Source organism: Salmo trutta, chromosome 29 (assembly GCF_901001165.1).
Source record: "Salmo trutta chromosome 29, fSalTru1.1, whole genome shotgun sequence".
Classification (NCBI taxonomy): Eukaryota; Metazoa; Chordata; class Actinopteri; order Salmoniformes; family Salmonidae; genus Salmo; species Salmo trutta.
This window is the reverse complement of record NC_042985.1, coordinates 2503651-2522681: the sequence shown is the minus strand read 5'-3', so window position 1 is coordinate 2522681 and position 19031 is coordinate 2503651. Positions and strand designations below refer to the sequence as shown.

The window sequence follows — 19031 nt, the reverse complement described above, 5'->3', positions numbered from 1 at the left end:
TCGGGGGCTGATACACTTATACAGGCTGACCACAGAGCCTTCATGATCACACCAAACTCCTCTGCTACCTCGCCTCGGTGACCCAGGACATTAGCCCTGTCGGGGGGAGGGGAAGAGAGAGAGAGAGAGAGAGAACGTGAGAGACAGGCAGAGAGAGACAGAGAGGGAGGAGAGAGACAGAGAGAGTTAGCTGTATATGTATGATCCTCTTATCTTGGTAGTAATTCTTGTTGAAGTGTTATTACTACATTATCAATATAACTACAATTGTCAATTCAATTCAAGGGGCTTTATTGGCATGGGAAACATATGTTAACGTTGCCAAAGCAAGTGAAGTAGATAATAAACAAAAGTGAAATAAACAATAAAATGAACAGTAAACATTACACATACAGAAGTTTCAAAAGAATAAAGACATTACAAATGTCATATAATGTATATATACAGTGTTGTAGCGATGACCAAATGGTTAAAGTACAAAAAGGAAAATAAATAAGCATAAATATTGGTTGTATTTACAGTGTTGTTTGTTCTTCACTGGTTTCCCTTTTCTAGTGGCAACAAGTCACACATCCTGCTGCTGTGATGTCACACTGTGGTATTTCACCTGTAGATATGGGAGTTTATCAAAATCGGGTTTGTATCATCTGACTGAGCTGTTGATATCCTCCTGATAGAGGTTCTTGTTGAAGTAGTCAACCATGTGTTGCATTATAAATCACTACATTATCATTTACTACATTATCATTACCACTACATGACTGACCTGTTGATATCCTCCTGATAGAGGTTCTTGTTGAAGTAGTCAACCATGTGTTGCATTATAAATCACTACATTATCATTACTACATTATCATTACCACTACATGACTGACCTGTTGATATCCTCCTGATAGAGGTTCTTGTTGAAGTAGTCAACCATGGCCGGTGTGTTGCATTATAAATCACTACATTATCATTACTACATTATCATTACCACTACATGACTGACCTGTTGATATCCTCCTGATAGAGGTTCTGTTGAAGTAGTCAACCATGGCGGTGTGTTGCATTATAAATCACTACATTATCATTACTACATTATCATTACCACTACATGACTGACCTGTTGATATCCTCCTGATAGAGGTTCTTGTTGAAGTAGTCAACCATGGCCGGTGTGTTGCATTATAAATCACTACATTATCATTACTACATTATCATTACCACTACATGACTGACCTGTTGATATCCTCCTGATAGAGGTTCTTGTTGAAGTAGTCAACCATGTGTTGCATTATAAATCACTACATTATCATTCTACATTCTCATTACCCACTACATGACTGACCTGTTGATATCCTCCTGATAGAGGTTCTTGTTGAAGTAGTCAACCATGGCCGGTGTGTTTGCAGAGACACTGCAGGATGGAGTTCATGTAGCAGGTGTTACCTAGGTTACGCAGGCCGGTGAGCGAGGCGCCCAGACCGCCGAACACAGGGTTCAGGTTACGGATCTTAGCCGCAGACGGACGGGCGATCTCCACCTTGGTGTAGACGGTAGCAGTGGATGGTCTGGGGGAGGGATGGCAGTGACAAGTTACAAACAGTACAGTACAGTCAAATAAACTGGATTAGAAAACAGCTAGCTACTGTGACATCATCAACTTTCATCCAGAATGTGGATTAAATACTTATGGAGACTCAAACCTTTTAAATCAAGTTTTTGTCATAATCCAATAGTATTTTTCATCATATCCATGAATCCAAATGATCTAGAAACATTTAAATGCAATTTAGTCCAAGGGTTGATTTTTAACCCCAGACTCAGATTAAGTGAAGTCCAGGGGTGTATTCATTAGTCGGATCCCATTGCAAAACGTCTGTTGTAAAACATTTTGTAACGGAGGAAACTGTTTCGATTGGACAAATTCAGCTAGGTCCCTCCCCGTTTCGTTCGGTTCTCTCTGTTGGCTTCCGTTTGATTCCTAGAGTAAAATGGTAAACGGTTTCCGTTGCAAAACGTTTTGTAACAGACAAAATGCTTTGCAACGGAATCCAACTAATGAATACACCCCAGGACTTAAAAACATATTCGTAATGAAAAAAATTGCTTTTTAGTCCAGTAGTAGGCTTAATCTGAGTGAGTGAAACGTATATATTGACCAGGCCCATCCATGTGACGATGATGTCACCTACTTGGTCTCCCTGTTAAAGGTTGGGCGCGTGGCTGCAGTTATAGGGGCGGTAACCTTCTTTAGCCCCTCCTCCCTCAGGTCCTGGCTGATGTCTGGAGAAGAGTAGGAACGTTTCAGTTTGGACTGCTCCTGGTCGCGGTCCATGGTCTGGTCTGGCTCAGCGGGGCGGGGCTGCTTCTGTTTGGCCGGAGGAGGGGTGGAGGGGGGCGTCTGGGGCACGCTGACCTCAGGGGGGTAGCGGTGCACCCGGTTGGTTGGGGAATGGTAGTAACGGTAGGTACCGGTTACCGTGTCCAAGAACTGGTGGAGAGAGGATAGAGAGGAGAGGGGATAGAGGATAGAGAGGAGAGGAGAGAGAGGATAGAGAGGAGAGGGGATAGAGGATAGAGAGGAGAGAGAGGATAGAGAGGAGAGAGAGGATAGAGAGGAGAGGGGATAGAGGATAGAGAGGAGAGGAGAGAGAGGATAGAGAGGAGAGGGGAGAGAGGATAGAGAGGAGAGAGAGGATAGAGAGGAGAGGAGAGAGAGGATAGAGAGGAGAGGGGATAGAGGATAGAGAGGAGAGGGGATAGAGGATAGAGAGGAGAGGGGATAGAGGATAGAGAGGAGAGGGGAGAGAGGATAGAGAGGAGAGGGGATAGAGGATAGAGAGGAGAGGGGATAGAGGATAGAGAGGAGAGGGGATAGAGGATAGAGAGGAGAGGGGATAGAGGATAGAGAGGAGAGGGGATAGAGGATAGAGAGGAGAGAGAGGATAGAGAGGAAAGGAGAGAGAGGATAGAGAGGAGAGGGGATAGAGGATAGAGAGGAGAGGGGATAGAGGATAGAGAGGAGAGGGGATAGAGGATAGAGAGGAGAGGGGATAGAGGATAGAGAGGAGAGGGGATAGAGGATAGAGAGGAGAGGGGAGAGAGGATAGAGAGGAGAGGGGAGAGAGAGGATAGAGAGGAGAGAGAGGATAGAGAGGAGAGGGGAGAGAGGATAGAGAGGAGAGGGGAGAGAGGATAGAGAGGAGAGGGGATAGAGGATAGAGAGGAGAGGGGATAGAGGATAGAGAGGAGAGAGAGGATAGAGAGGAAAGGAGAGAGAGGATAGAGAGGATAGAGAGGAGAGGGGAGAGAGGATAGAGAGGAGAGGGGATAGAGGATAGAGAGGAGATAGAGGATAGAGAGGAGAGAGAGGAAAGGAGAGAGAGGATAGAGAGGAGAGGGGAGAGAGGATAGAGAGGAGAGGGGATAGAGGATAGAGAGGAGAGGGGAGAGAGGATAGAGAGGAGAGGGGAGAGAGGATAGAGAGGAGAGGGGATAGAGGATAGAGAGGAGAGAGAGGATAGAGAGGAGAGGGGAGAGAGGATAGAGAGGAGAGGGGAGAGAGGATAGAGAGGAGAGGGGATAGAGGATAGAGAGGAGAGAGAGGATAGAGAGGAAAGGAGAGAGAGGATAGAGAGGATAGAGAGGAGAGGGGAGAGAGGATAGAGAGGAGAGGGGATAGAGGATAGAGAGGAGATAGAGGATAGAGAGGAGAGAGAGGAAAGGAGAGAGAGGATAGAGAGGAGAGGGGAGAGAGGATAGAGAGGAGAGGGGATAGAGGGGATAGAGAGGAGAGGGGAGAGAGGATAGAGAGGAGAGGGAAGAGAGGATAGAGAGGAGAGGGGATAGAGGATAGAGAGGATAGAGAGGAGAGGGGAGAGAGGATAGAGAGGAGAGGGGAGAGAGGATAGAGAGGAGAGGGGAGAGAGGATAGAGAGGAGAGGGGAGAGAGGACAGAGAGGAGAGGGGATAGAGGATAGAGAGGAGAGGGGATAGAGGATAGAGAGGAAAGGAGAGAGAGGATAGAGAGGAAAGGAGAGAGAGGATAGAGAGGAGAGGGGAGAGAGGATAGAGAGGAGAGGGGAGAGAGGAGAGAGAGGAGAGGGGATAGAGGATAGAGAGGAGAGAGAGGATAGAGAGGAGAGAGAGGAGAGGGGAGAGCGTCTTTCATTCTCCATTTTCTTTTTCTCACAACTGATGGTTGTGTGTGAAAACATTCTCCATGGTATTTGCATGCGATGTAGTTAACCATTACACTGATAGAATATGTACACTTCAATGCTTTCCCCTTGCTGGCTACTTAGCAATTATCTTTAAACATCAAGAAACTAAAAGGTGAAATAGTTTGATATGTGAGTTTAGTGTTTGTTTTACCTTCATCCAGCCAACAGGCAGGCCTGGTACACTCCTCCCCATCTCCTCACTCCTGGCTCTGGTTAGTAGCTCCCGCTGTGGGACAACACACACATTACATACATTACACATGTTACACACACACACAGTGTATAGAGCACAGCCAATGTAAGGAGAATTCTGCCCAGACAAAGGGGGGTAGCTAGCGGTAGTATTTAAATGCAGGGTTCTCCTGTTGCTTCACTAGAATGTTCCCGGCAGGCGATGGTAGAACAAAACAATAAAGAAAAGAAAAATTGCAAACTTGGGGATCAAATGTCCCAAGTGCCATTTGTGTCCCACCATTTCCAAGAGCGGTCGAGAACATGCACTCTGGATGCGGAAATAACTCATAAATAAATGTAAAAAATACTGAAGCTTTTTGTAAAACAACAACATGCCATAATGATGTGGTGGTTTAAAGTGTTGATTATATACCTTGGGTATGACATAGTCATCAACTGTTCTATGCTTTAACATCCCAGGCTGACGGCTCCTCTTTACATCACCACTAAGCTTCAGGGGGGAGGGAGCCTGGGGTTTGGGAGGGACACAACACAGTGCAGCTCACATCATTTGACTATGCAGATTAGCTTTATGGGTACCAGTGAGATTGATGGGCTGTATATTAGGACAGTGGTTCTCCAAATCTCTCCTCAGGAACTCCCCAGGTGTTTCACAAATGTGTTGTAACCCTGAACTATCTCACCTGATTCACCAGGCCAAGGGCCTGATGATTGATTCACCAGGCCAAGGGCCTGATGATTGATTCACCAGGCCAAGGGCCTGATGATTGATTCACCAGGTCAAGGGCCTGATGATTGATTCACCAGGTCAAGGGCCTGATGATTGATTCACCTAGTCAAGGGCCTGATGATTGATTCACCTAGTCAAGGGCCTGATGATTGATTCACCTAGTCAAGGGCCTGATGAGTGATTCACCTAGTCAAGGGCCTGATGAGTGATTCACCTAGTCAAGGGCCTGATGAGTGATTCACCTAGTCAAGGGCTTGATGAGTGATCCACCTAGTCAAGGGCTTGATGATTGATTCACCTGGTCAAGGGCCTGATGATTGATTCGCCTGGCCAAGGGCCTGATGATTGATTCACCTGGTCAAGGGCCTGATGATTGATTCGCCTAGCCAAGGGCTTGATGATTGGTTGACAAGTTGAATCAGGTGTGCTAGTTCTGGAATAGATCAAACACATCAACCGGGTGGGGGTCCCCGAGGAGAGGTTTGGACCGGCTGGGGGTCCCCGAGGAGAGGTTTGGACCGGCTGGGGGTCCCCAAGGAGAGGTTTGGACCAGCTGGGGGTCCTCGAGGAGAGGTTTGGACCAGCTGGGAGTCCCCGAGGAGAGGTTTGGACCGGCTGGGGGTCCCCGAGGAGAGGTTTGAGAACCACTGTAGTAGGATATGGGTTACACATGGGATGGGCTTATCAGATTTCCACTGGTCATTGGGGACAGTCTACTTACTAACTGGTGGCTAATGGATAGTATTAAATTTTGGATATTATCAGACGGGTGAGATGGATGGATGGGGTTTATATTAAGAGATGGGTTGGCTATGGGATGGGTTTACTGGTGTTGGGCTGGAAAGGTACAGTAGAGACTGGGAGAAATGGTTAGATGTTTAGTGTCTCTTTCAGCATCACAGAAACAGAGACTCACTGCCACAGACAGACGGAGAAAGTAGGCTGGCCCTCCAGGAAGTCTCGTAGTTTGATGCATTGTGCTCTTTTCGGCTATAAAGCCTCTTGCATAAACTTCCGCCATTCCTTACCTCATTGGATACCTTCAGACGTACAAGTTACCAGACCTGGACTCAGGGATGGCCAACCCTGGAGGTCAATCTCCACCGAGTTACGCAAATCTGCTTTTAGTTTTTTGCCGCCTCTCATGTGGAATGATCTCCAAAAGTCGTTGAAGTTGGTGGAGTTGGTGCCTCCAGGGTGATTCAGGCGGATGTTAGAGGGCCTTCTACTGAACAATGTGGTGGTTTCATAGGATTGGGTTTTGCTTTTTGTGTTTAGTGTATATAGATGTCTATAGTGTATATAGATGTCTATAGTGTAATTGATGTGTATAGTGTAATTGATGCGTATATAGATGTGTATAGTGTAATTGATGCGTATATAGATGTGTATAGTGTAATTGATGCGTATATAGATGTGTATAGTGTAATTAATGCGTAATTGATGTCTATAGTGTAATTGATGTGTATATAGATGTGTAAAGTGTAATTGATGTGTAAATAGATGTGTATAGTGTAATTGATGTGTAATTGATGTCTATAGTGTAATTGATGTGTATATAGATGTGTATAGTGTAATTGATGTGTATATAGATGTGTATAGTGTAATTGATGTGTATCGTGTAATTGATGTGTATAGTGTAATTGATGTGCATAGAGATGTGTATAGTGTAATTGATGTGTATATAGATGTGTATAGTGTAATTGATGTGTATAGTGTAAATGTTGTGTATAGTGTAATGGATGTGTATAGTGTAAATGTTGTGTAGTGTAATTGATGTGTATATAAATGTGTATAGTGTAATTGATGTGTATAGATGTTTTAGTGTAATTGATGAAAGAAGGAATTAAAACTGTCCTTCTTTAGAATAGCTGAGTATCTGGAGCATCAGCATTTGTGGGTTTGGATCAAAATGGCCAGAAACAAAGCACTTTCTTCTGAAACGCATATTCTTGTTCTGAGAAACGAAGGCTATTCCATGTGAGAAATTGCCAAGAAACTGAAGATCTTGTACAACGCCGTGTACTACTCCCTTCACAGAACAGCGCAAACTGGCTCTAACCAGAATAGAAAGAGGAATGGGAGGCCCCGGTGCACAACAGAGCAAGAGAACAAGTGCATTAGAGTGTCTAGTTTGAGAAACAGACGCCTCACAAGTCCTCAACTGGCAGCTTCATTAAACAGTACCCGCAAAACAACAGTCTCAATGTCAACAGTGACAAGGCGACTCTGGGATGTTGGCCAATGTCTACAATGTATTTCTTGTTCAATGAACCATAAACAATTAATGAACATGCACCTGTGGAATGGTTGTTAAGACACTAACAGCTTACAGATGGTAGGCAATTAAGGTCACAGTTATGAAAACTTAGGACACTAAAGAGGCCTTTCTACTGACTGAAAAACACAAAAGAAATATGCCCAGGGTCCCTGCTCATCTGCGTGAACGTGCCTTAGGCATGCCGCAAGGAGGCATGAGGACTGCAGATGTGGCCAGGGCAATAAATTGCAATGTCTGTACTGTGAGACGCCTAAGAAAGCGCTACAGGGAGACAGGACGGACAGCTGACCGTCCTCGCAGTGGCAGACCGCGTGTAACAACACCTGCACAGGATCAGTACATCCGAACATCACACCAGCGAGACAGGTACAGGATGGCAACAACTGCCCGAGTTACACCAGGAACGCACGATCCCTCCATCAGTGCTCAGACTGTCCGCAATAGGCTGAGAGAGGCTGGACTGAGGGCTTGTAGGCCTGTTGTAAGGCAGGTCCCCACCAGATATCACCGGCAACAACGTCGCCTATGGGCACAAACCCACCATCGCTGGACCAGACAGGAGGGCAAAAAGTGCTCTTCACACGACGAGTCGCGGTTTTGTCTCACCAGAGGTGAGCGGATTCGCATTTATCGTCGAAGGAATGAGCGTTACACCGAGGTCTGTACTCTGGAGCGGGATCGATGTACTCTGGAGCGGGATCGATTTGGAGGTGGAGGGTCCGTCATGGTCTGGGGTGGTGTCACAGCATCATCGGACTGAGCTTGTTGTCATCGCATGCAATCTCAAAGCTGTGCGTTACAGGGAAGACATCCTCCTCCCTCATGTGGTACCCTTCCTGCAGGCTCATCCTGACATGACCCTCCAGCATGACAATGCCACCAGACATACTGCTCGTTCTGTGCGTGATTTCCTGCAAGACAGGAATGTCAATGTTCTGCCATGGCCAGCGAAGAGCCCGGATCTCAATACCATTGAGCACGTCTGGGACCTGTTGGATCGGAGGGTGAGGGCATGGGCCATTACCCCCAGAAATGTCCGGGAACTTGCACGTGCCTTGATGGAAGAGTGGGGAAACATCTCACAGCAAGAACGGGCAAATATGGTGCAGTCCATGAGGAGGAGATGCACTGCAGTACTTAATGCAGCTGGTGGCCACACCAGATACTGACTGTTACTTTTGATTTTGAAAATAAAAAATAAACACAGTTGACAGTGAGAGGAAGTTTCTTTTTTTGCTGAGTTTAGATGTGTATAGTGTAATTGATGTGTATATAGATGTGTATAGAGTAATTGTTGTCTATTGATGTGTCTGACAGGTCATTGTAAATAAGAATCTGTTCTTAATTGACGTACCTGTATAAATAAAGGTGACACACTAACACGAAACCCAATTTGGCTGCGCGTGTGTGCCATCGTGCATAAATGTATTTTGTCCCCCTACACCAAACGCGACCACGACACTCAGGTTAAAATATCAAAACAAACTCTGAACCAATTACATTAATTTGGGGACAGATCGAAAAGCATTAAACATTTATGGCAATTTAGCTAGTTAGCTTGCACTTGCTAGCTGATTTGTCCTATTTAGCTAGCTTGCTGTTGCTAGTTAATTTGTCCTGGGATATAAACATTGAGTTGTAATTTTTCCTGAAAAAGGTCCTCTACTCCGACAATTAATCCACACATAAAACGGTCAACTGAATCGTTCCTAGTCATCTCTCCTCCTTCCAGGATTTTTCATCTTTGAACTTAAATGGTGATGGCATCTACACTTTCATAGTATTACCACAACAACCGGCAACACAGTTCGTCTTTCAATCACCCACGTGGGTATAACCAATGAGGAGATGGCACGTGGGTACCTGCTTCTATAAACCAATGAGGAGATGGGAGAGGCAGGACTTGCAGCGCGATCTGCGTCACAAATAGAACTGACTTCTATTTTAGCCCTTGGCAACGCAGACGCTCGTTGACACGCGCGAGCAGTGTGGGTGCAATAATTGAATAACATAGATTTCTAAATGTATTTTGCGACGCAAGCGGTGTAGTCAGGGTATAACATTGACAGACACTGGCCTCCGGAGTGGCGCAGTGGTCTAAGGCACTGCATTGCAGTGTTAGCTGTGCCACTTGAGATTCTGAGTTCGAATCCAGGCACTGTCGCAGCCGGCCACGACCGGGAGAATAACTGGCCTAGCGTCGTCCGGGTTAGGGGAGGGTTTGGCCGGCAGGGATGTCCTTGTCTCATCGCGCACTAGCGACTCTGGTGGCGGGCCGGGCGCAGTGCACACTGACACGGTCACCAGGTGTACGGTGTTTCCTCCGACACATTGGTGCGGCTGGCTTCCAGGTTAAGCGGACATTGTGTCAAGAAGCAGTGCGGCTTGGTTGGGTTGTGTTTCGGAGGACGCACAGGAGTTGCAGTGATGGGACAAGACTAACTCCTAATTGGATACCATGAAATTGGGGAGAAAAAAAATATATAATAAAAAAATGTATAAAATAATTATCTTAAAGAGTTCACTCCTCATGGTTTTAAAAGGACTGGTGTGAGGAATATGGTGGAAACTCCCTCTCCCATGCGTGCACCGAACCAATGCTTTAAAATGACATGAGTGAACGCCTTCTATGAGAAGGGTAGAGAATCGGAACGCAGCCACAGACAGACAGAGACACTGACCTTAATGTCAGTGACGATACGGCTGGGAGCTGGCGAGTCCAGAGAAGCACCGTTCGTCGGCGTATCATCCCTATGCTCCTTCCCCCTCTTCTCTCGCTCCTCCAGAACCCCGTTCTCCTTCTCCTCCTCTGCCTTCTGTCTCTCCAACCGCTTCCTCTCCTGAGTCCTGTTCTCTTCCTCCTTCCTCCTCTTCTTCTCCAGCTCCTCATTTTCCTTCTCCTGGTTCTCCCGGCGTTCCCGCTCTCTCCACTCCTCCTCGGTGCGGCGTTCCTGTTTGCGTTGTTCCTGCTCTCTCCGGGCCTTCTCCATCAGAGCAGCCGTCTCCGTGTGGATCTGACCGCGTTCCTCGTCCGTCAGCGGGACCGACGGGTCAAAGGCCGGTTTGACCGAGCGGTTGGGTTGGGGTACAGACGGGCCATTCTGGGAGGAGGGGGGCAGGTCCCTGGGGAGGGCATCCAGGGGGGGTTTAGACCCGTCTGAGACTCTGACTGATGGCTTCTTGGTACGGTCAATCTGGGGAAGCGAGGAACGGGAGGAGGAGGGGGTAACAAACAGGGATGATTGAGCTTTTAATTAGACATTTGAAGAACAATAAAAAGCAGAAATGAAAGTGGTGACATTAACACAGTCTTTCTTAACTATTGAGAACTAGGAAAATGCTACCAATATCTCATTGTGACGTTCTCTTGAAATATATTTAAAGGGATAGTTACCCAAATGACAACTGGTTTCCTTACCCTGTAAGCAGTCTATAAAGGTATGAGAGCGACCCATGATTTAGTTTAGTTTCCCTGGCACTGTTTTCAAACGCTATTGTTTTATGATTTGTGTCACAAATCCAATGCAAGCCATGGTACCTAATACATGACCATTTTTCACACATGTCCAAATCAACCTAAAGTATCTAAAATGGATTGTGTAGCTCATCAAAGTTACTTATAGATGCTTTGGATGTGTGAAAAATTCAAATAAAGGATACTATGACTTGAAACCAAACCAAAATCGTGGATTGCTGTCATACCTTGTCCATAGACTGCTTACAGGGTAATGAAACCAATGTCATCTTGTGATTTTGGTAAACTATCCTTTTAATATATTTAAAAGCTAAATATTAATTGAATGAATGATGAAAACAAACAAATGCATGAGCTCGTGCAGTTACCTGTGGGGTGTGCTTGCCTGTCCCTCCAGGCTGGCTGGGTGTCCCTGGACCGGCTCCAGGGTCCTTCTTGCTCTGGTCTACTCCAGGCTGAGTGGGCCCTGTGTGGGGTGAGTCTGTGGCGTCTGCCTCCGTCCATATGGAGGGGGTCTCAGGGTGGGAGGGGGTCAGATCCTCCAGGGGGGCACCGTTCACCTGTACGCTACCCAGGGAGGCAGGGGGAGCCTGGGGTTCAGGGTCCGGCTCGGGGGGAGGGGGGGTTGGAGGTTTGGGCTCCTCCAGTGACGGGTAGCTGAAGTTCACTGCTCAACAGAAAACATGAACAAGTAATGCTACAATAACTACTACATGAAGTACTACTGAAGTCATGGTTTGGCTCTCTAACTGAATCCAACAGAGGTCTAAATCAAATCACATGTTATTGGTCACATACACATGGTTAGCAATGTTATTGGTCACATACACATGGTTAGCAGATGTTATTGGTCACATACACATGGTTAGCAGATGTTATTGGTCACATACACATGGTTAGCAGATGTTATTTGTCACATACACATGGTTAGCAGATGTTATTGGTCACATACACATGGTTAACAGATGTTAATGCGAGTGTAGCGAAATGCTTGTGCTTCTAGTTCTGACAGTTCAGTAATATCTAACAAGTAATCTAACATTTCCCCAACAACTACTTTATACACACAATCTAAAGGGGTGAATGCGAATATGTACACTACCATTCAAAAGTTTGGGGTCACTTAGAAATGTCCTTGTTTTTGAAAGAAAAGCTACTTTTTTGTCCATTAAAATAACATCAAATTGATCAGAAATACAGTGTAGACATTGTCAATGTTGTAAATGACTATTGTAGCTGGAAATGGCATGAAAATGACATGAGTTTGTGTGTTATTAGTTTAAGCACACTGTGTTTGTCTATTGTTGTGACTCAGATGAAGATCAGATCAAATTTTATGACCAAAAGGTTCACATACTTTTTCTTCCCCCTGTACACACACAGTCTACTACCCTACCCTGGGTTCAATTACACCAGGAGAAAAATGAGACGTCAAAGTTGAACACCATGCTAAAACTGAGCCAACTGACACAATGTGGGATCAACTCCATCAACACTACATGAAGCCATGCTGAAGTAGCATGTACACTTAAAAAGGAAAAATTGAATCATTTTCAATGTTACATCCTATTTGTGAATCTCTGATGTTCTATCGATTCCTGGGGTCATGTCATGGTTTCATGCGTCTCTGAGCTAGTCACCGTTCAAGCAGGCAGAGTCATAGCGGCTGTGTTTCTGCAGGCAGAGTCATAGCGGCTGTATTTCTGCAGGCAGAGTCATAGCGGCTGTATTTCTGCAGGCAGAGTCATAGCGGCTGTATTTCTGCAGGCAGAGTCATAGCGGCTGTATTTCTGCAGGCAGAGTCATAGCGGCTGTATTTCTGCAGGCAGAGTCATAGCGGCTGTATTTCTGCAGGCAGAGTCATAGCGGCTGTATTTCTGCAGGCAGAGTCATACCGGCTGTATTTCTGCAGGCAGAGTCATACTGGCTGTATTTCTTGCTTGAACGGCGAATAGCTCAGTGCTGTGGTGTGTTGGGGTACAGACAGAAATGTGTGTTCAGGGGGTTAGTTGTGTATAGTTGTGTGTTCGGGGGGTTAGGGTGAGGGTTAAGGTTAGGGTTAAGGTAATGGTAAAGGGGTACTCATACTGTGGGAGGGTGCTGTAGCTGTGTGTTCGGGGGGTTAGGGTGAGGGTTAAGGTTAGGGTAATGGTTAAGGGGTACTCACGCTGTGGGAGGGTGCTGTAGCTGTGTGTTCGGGGGGTTAGGGTGAGGGTTAAGGTTAGGGTAATGGTTACTCACGCTGTGGGAGGGTGCTGTAGTTGTGTGTTCGGGGGGTTAGGTTGAGGGTTAAGGTTAGGGTAATGGTTAAGGGGTACTCATACTGTGGGAGGGTGCTGTAGCTGTGTGTTCGAGGGGTTAGGGTGAGGGTTAAGGTTAGGGTAATGGTTACTCACGCTGTGGGAGGGTGCTGTAGCTGTGTTCGGGGGGTTAGTGTGAGGGTTAAGGTTAGGGTAATGGTTAAGGGGTACTCATACTGTGGGAGGGTGCTGTAGCTGTGTGTTCGGGGGGTTAGGGTGAGGGTTAAGGTTAAGGTTAGGGTAATGGTTACTCACGCTGTGGGAGGGTGCTGTAGCTGTGTGTTCGGGGGGTTAGGGTGAGGGTTAAGGTTAGGGTAATGGTTACTCACGCTGTGGGAGGGTGCTGTAGCTGTGTGTTCGGGGGGTTAGGGTGAGGGTTAAGGTTAGGGTAATGGTTACTCACGCTGTGGGAGGGTGCTGTAGCTGTGTGTTCGGGGCGGTCTGACTTTGGCGTTGGATGTGTACATGGGGTAGAAGAGGAGCCAGCTCTCATAGCCTCCCTCCAGGACCATGGGCTCACTACGCAGGATAGTGGTACTGTCCCACTGTGAAGCACACATTACCTCAATGGAAACACACATTACCTCAATGGAAACACACTGACTGAGGAAACATTGCAGGGAACACACATTCCTATGTTATGTTACCTTGTAGAGAGCATCTTTGAGGCTTTGTAAGGTGGTTCCCAGTTTGAGGTCAGTAACAGAGCTGAACCAGTCCAGTAGGATGATGTAATCTACGAACCCCCGTCTCTTCCACGTCTCTCTGGATGCAGCAGGTAGATTGGCCTCTATCTGGTTCACTGTGATGCTGTGGGAACAGAATAATGACCTGTTACCCTTGAGCAGGGGTGCACAACACACGGCCCACGGGCTGAATGTGGCCCCAGAGAAAACAGCTTGAAGCCCGTAGTGTTTATTAGTATTTTTTAATACATTTATTTGGGCATGGTCAGAGTGGAGACCTGGATCAACCATACATGTAACAACCCTCCATCCATTGCTCCCTCCGTACCCAGGGTTAATAGCCTCCTCTGGGACACTGATGACAGTCTGGATGGGGACCTGGATCTGTGAGTCCTGGAAGTCTCGGAGGCAGCGGGCGTCCATCACAATGACCGTAATGGCCTGGTCCTTCATCATCTTGAACAACCCCTCTGCTGTGATCCCTCCTGCTGGCACCGCAGCTAGGGAGGTAGGTACAGAGGGAGGGAGGGAGGGAGGTATGGAGGGAGGTAGGTAGGTACGGAGGGAGGGAGGTAGGTACGGAGGGAGGTAGGTAGGTACGGAGGGAGGGAGGTAGGTACAGAGGGGGGGAGGTACCTCAAATTCTTAAACTTTAAAAAAAAGCATGAGTCAGTTTGCTGGTTACCATCCTTACCTTTTGAAGGTCCATTTTTCAACTCCTTCTGCTCTTTTACCTAGAACACAGAACATTACAACTGAGACCACAGCATCTTAAAGGACCAATTCTCAACCACCACAACTGGTGCTGACAGGGAGGGTGTCGACCACAACTGGTGCTGACAGGGAGGGTGTCGACCACAACTGGTGCTGACAGGGAGGGTGTCGACCACAACTGGTGCTGACAGGGAGGGTGTCGACCACAACTGGTGCTGACAGGCAGGGTGTCGACCACAACTGGTGCTGACAGGGAGGGTGTCGACCACAACTGGTGCTGACAGGGAGGGTGTCGACCACAACTGGTGCTAACAGGGAGGGTGTCGACCACAACTGGTGCTGACAGGGAGGGTGTCGACCACAACTGGTGCTGACAGGCAGGGTGTCGACCACAACTGGTGCTGACAGGCAGGGTGTCGACCACAACTGGTGCTGACAGGCAGGGTGTCGACCACAACTGGTGCTGACAGGCAGGGTGTCGACCACAACTGGTGCTGACAGGGAGGGTGTCGACCACAACTGGTGCTGACAGGCAGGGTGTCGACCACAACTGGTGCTGACAGGCAGGGTGTCGACCACAACTGGTGCTGACAGGCAGGGTGTCGACCACAACTGGTGCTGACAGGGAGGGTGTCGACCACAACTGGTGCTGACAGGCAGGGTGTCGACCACAACTGGTGCTGACAGGCAGGGTGTCGACCACAACTGGTGCTGACAGGCAGGGTGTCGACCACAACTGGTGCTGACAGGCAGGGTGTCGACCACAACTGGTGCTGACAGGCAGGGTGTCGACCACAACTGGTGCTGACAGGCAGGGTGTCGACCACAACTGGTGCTGACAGGCAGGGTGTCGACCACAACTGGTGCTGACAGGCAGGGTGTCGACCACAACTGGTGCTGACAGGCAGGGTGTCGACCACAACTGGTGCTGACAGGCAGGGTGTCGACCACAACTGGTGCTGACAGGCAGGGTGTCGACCACAACTGGTGCTGACAGGCAGGGTGTCGACCACAACTGGTGCTGACAGGCAGGGTGTCGACCACAACTGGTGCTGACAGGCAGGGTGTCGACCACAACTGGTGCTGACAGGCAGGGTGTCGACCACAACTGGTGCTGACAGGCAGGGTGTCGACCACAACTGGTGCTGACAGGCAGGGTGTCGACCACAACTGGTGCTGACAGGCAGGGTGTCGACCACAACTGGTGCTGACAGGGAGGGTGTCGACCACAACTGGTGCTGACAGGCAGGGTGTCGACCACAACTGGTGCTGACAGGCAGGGTGTCGACCACAACTGGTGCTGACAGGCAGGGTGTCGACCACAACTGGTGCTGACAGGGAGGGTGTCGACCACAACTGGTGCTGACAGGGGGATGTGTCGACCACAACTGGTGCTGACAGGCAGGGTGTCGACCACAACTGGTGCTGACAGGGAGGGTGTCGACCACAACTGGTGCTGACAGGGAGGGTGTCGACCACAACTGGTGCTGACAGGGAGGGTGTCGACCACAACTGGTGCTGACAGGGAGGGTGTCGACCACAACTGGTGCTGACAGGGAGGGTGTCGACCACAACTGGTGCTGACAGGGAGGGTGTCGACCACAATCTGGTGCTGACAGGGAGGGTGTCGACCACAATCTGGTGCTGACAGGGAGGGTGTCGACCACAACTGGTGCTGACAGGCAGGGTGTCGACCACAACTGGTGCTGACAGGGAGGGTGTCGACCACAACTGGTGCTGACAGGGGGGTGTAAACATTCACCTCAATAACACACAGAACAGAAACATGCTTCACCAGGCTTTCACTAAACTCTGATTTGTTAAGGCGTCCTTCAGGTGTTTATATCATATGTATTTATATTTAACAATCGAACACATTACTAGAGATAATTCAAGCGGATCACAATCTATTTATTACAGTGTAATAAACATTAACCTTTGGATCCAAACATTGTCTTTACATGAATAAATGGATCCACTTTCATCTGTGTCATCTGCACAGGAAAAACACTGACGTGTGAACCATTATATCATGACCTAACAGAAAAGACCAAGCCGGACACTTCCTTTTCCAGTACCACTTGCTTATCTAAGCTTATGTATCGACCTCACAGCCTTCGTCAGAGCTTTTGTGTCCTCGTCATCATTCATCATTTAGGGACCTACCTTCTTGATCTCTTTCCCTCCTTTCGGAGATGCCCTCCCTCCATCTTTCTCCACCTTATCCTCCCTCCTCTTCTTCTCCTCTTGTCTCTCTTTCTCCTCAAGTTTTTTGCGAACCTCAACTTCCTCGTACCTAAACACACACACAGGAAAACAGAGACAAATAACCTGTAGAAACATTAGGCTGAGATTCTATAGCTTCAAATCAACGTATCTCCATCTTTGGCAAAGCCAATAGTCTCCTTCAGCCATTCAGGGCTATTGAAGTTCAGCTAAAACCTATGCCAACAGAATACCAGTTGATTTAGTAACACTCAGTACAAAGTGCACAAAGTCAACGTAATGTCTGTGAATACATGATGACGACAACACAGAAGCCAGGGCACCAACCTGAGTTTAAGGCTTTCAGAGAGCTTCTCGGCTTCCTCTATGGCTTTTTTAAAGCTGGTGGGCCCCAGCAGGGACAGGAAAAACTCCTGGGACAACAGAGAGGAAAGGCGCTTCAGATGACAGCGGTCTCAGCAACAGAAGAAACAGCTAGCCAAAATCAATACACTGTGTCATTGACAAACAGAAGGACATTTCACAAGTCAGTGAAAATCAAGTACCTTTAGTATTGATCGTTAACGTGACACCTGCAGCATCCACTTCGACTAAGACAGTACCATTCTATAACCAATCAGAAAATCAATAGACCGTGCCATCACGGTAGGAAGCCTTTTCCTTGTATGGTTTGAGCCCTCACTATGGCCAGTATCATAACAGTCCTGTGTGGGAGTGTGGCTCATCACTAGTTCTGCAGTCTACAAGCACATAGCCCATGTCGGCATGGGGTTGAATCCCTCTTCACCCACTACTTCCCACCTGTTGTACCCTCTACATGCTGCGTCCCCCATTCCATTCCTACAGTGTGAAAAACCACTGAATACATGGGGAGATGGGAGCTCCCAGTCTCCTTTAAGACATATCCTATGGCTTAAAACTTCTCTGTGGTCTGAGTAGCAAAACATGGGTCGTATTTACTAGGGACCAAATGGAAGAACAGGGAGGGTTTATAACCTGAACGTGTCCATATAACAAACACTTGTTTTCAACAAGGCTACATCTTGGTACGGGGGGGGGGACTAATGGACCACGGTTGGTACCTGTTGCTGCTTGAAGTCGGGCCTCTTCTTGATGAGATCATAAACCGTTAGGTATTTCATGTAGAGAACATAGGCCTTCTCCTCGTCTCCATCCAGACGACACTCCTCCGCAGCCTTGAAGATCTTACAGGCACTCTGGACATAGCTGCAACACACAATAGAACATTTACCGTACACTCTTGGACATAGCTGGAGAATTGAACACAGACCTGTTACCAGGACCATACAGACACTGGCTGCCCACAACAGGCCTGTTACCAGGACCATACAGACACTGGCTGCCCACAACAGGCCTGGTACCAGGACCATACAGACACTGGCTGCTCACAACAGGCCTGTTACCAGAACCATACAGACACTGGCTGCTCACAACAGGCCTGTTACCAGGACCATACAGACACTGGCTGCTCACAACAGGCCTGTTACCAGAACCAGGACCTGGGATCAAGTTTGGGAAACCCTTACTTAGACCACCAATTTTCAGGTCATTATTTCAAAAGTGCCATTTCAATGACATCCATGCCAGAACAATACACTGCGTGCACAATTATTAGGAAAATTGTATTCCTCGGGATTCATTTTATTGTTGAACAAACACAATGCTCTCAGTCAATCCAAAATGTTATTGAACCTCAAACCTGAATGTTTAACAAAGGAAAAGTGAGTTTTGTCTTTCTCAGGGAAATATATATATACACTGCTCAAAAAAATAAAGGGAACACTTAAACAACACAATGTAACTCCAAGTCAATCACATTTCGGTGAAATCATACTGTCCACTTAGGAAGCAACACTGATTGACAATACATTTCACATGCTGTTGTGCAAATGGAATAGACAACAGGTGGAAATTATAGGCAATTAGCAAGACACCCCCAATAAAGGAGTGGTTCTGCAGGTGGGGACCACAGACCACTTCTCAGTTCCTATGCTTCCTGGCTGATGTTTTGGTCACTTTTGAATGCTGGCGGTGCTTTCACTCTAGCGGTAGCATGACACGGAGTCTACAACCCACACAAGTGGCTCAGGTAGTGCAGCTCATCCAGGATGGCACATCAATGCGAGCTATGGCAAGAAGGTTTGCTGTGTCTGTCAGCATAGTGTCCAGAGCATGGAGGCGCTACCAGGAGATAG

The 19031-nt window shown here is 47.6% G+C and overlaps 1 protein-coding gene across 1 annotated transcript in view; it reads right to left on the bottom strand.

Annotated features, from left to right (window-relative positions):
* The window catches only part of LOC115167432 (ubiquitin carboxyl-terminal hydrolase 8), a 38361-nt gene that overhangs the window by 12416 nt on the left and 6914 nt on the right, over positions 1 to 19031 (bottom strand). The window contains exons 3-15 of the mRNA XM_029721847.1: positions 17898 to 18042; positions 17143 to 17228; positions 16756 to 16885; positions 14570 to 14609; positions 14204 to 14375; positions 13837 to 13999; positions 13593 to 13734; positions 13131 to 13280; positions 11258 to 11556; positions 10096 to 10608; positions 4816 to 4911; positions 4360 to 4434; positions 2178 to 2476 (exon numbers count right to left, since the gene is read on the bottom strand). Of these exons, the coding sequence (XP_029577707.1) occupies positions 2178 to 2476; positions 4360 to 4434; positions 4816 to 4911; positions 10096 to 10608; positions 11258 to 11556; positions 13131 to 13280; positions 13593 to 13734; positions 13837 to 13999; positions 14204 to 14375; positions 14570 to 14609; positions 16756 to 16885; positions 17143 to 17228; positions 17898 to 18042 (2310 nt within the window). The remainder of the gene's footprint in view (positions 1 to 2177; positions 2477 to 4359; positions 4435 to 4815; positions 4912 to 10095; positions 10609 to 11257; positions 11557 to 13130; positions 13281 to 13592; positions 13735 to 13836; positions 14000 to 14203; positions 14376 to 14569; positions 14610 to 16755; positions 16886 to 17142; positions 17229 to 17897; positions 18043 to 19031) is intronic.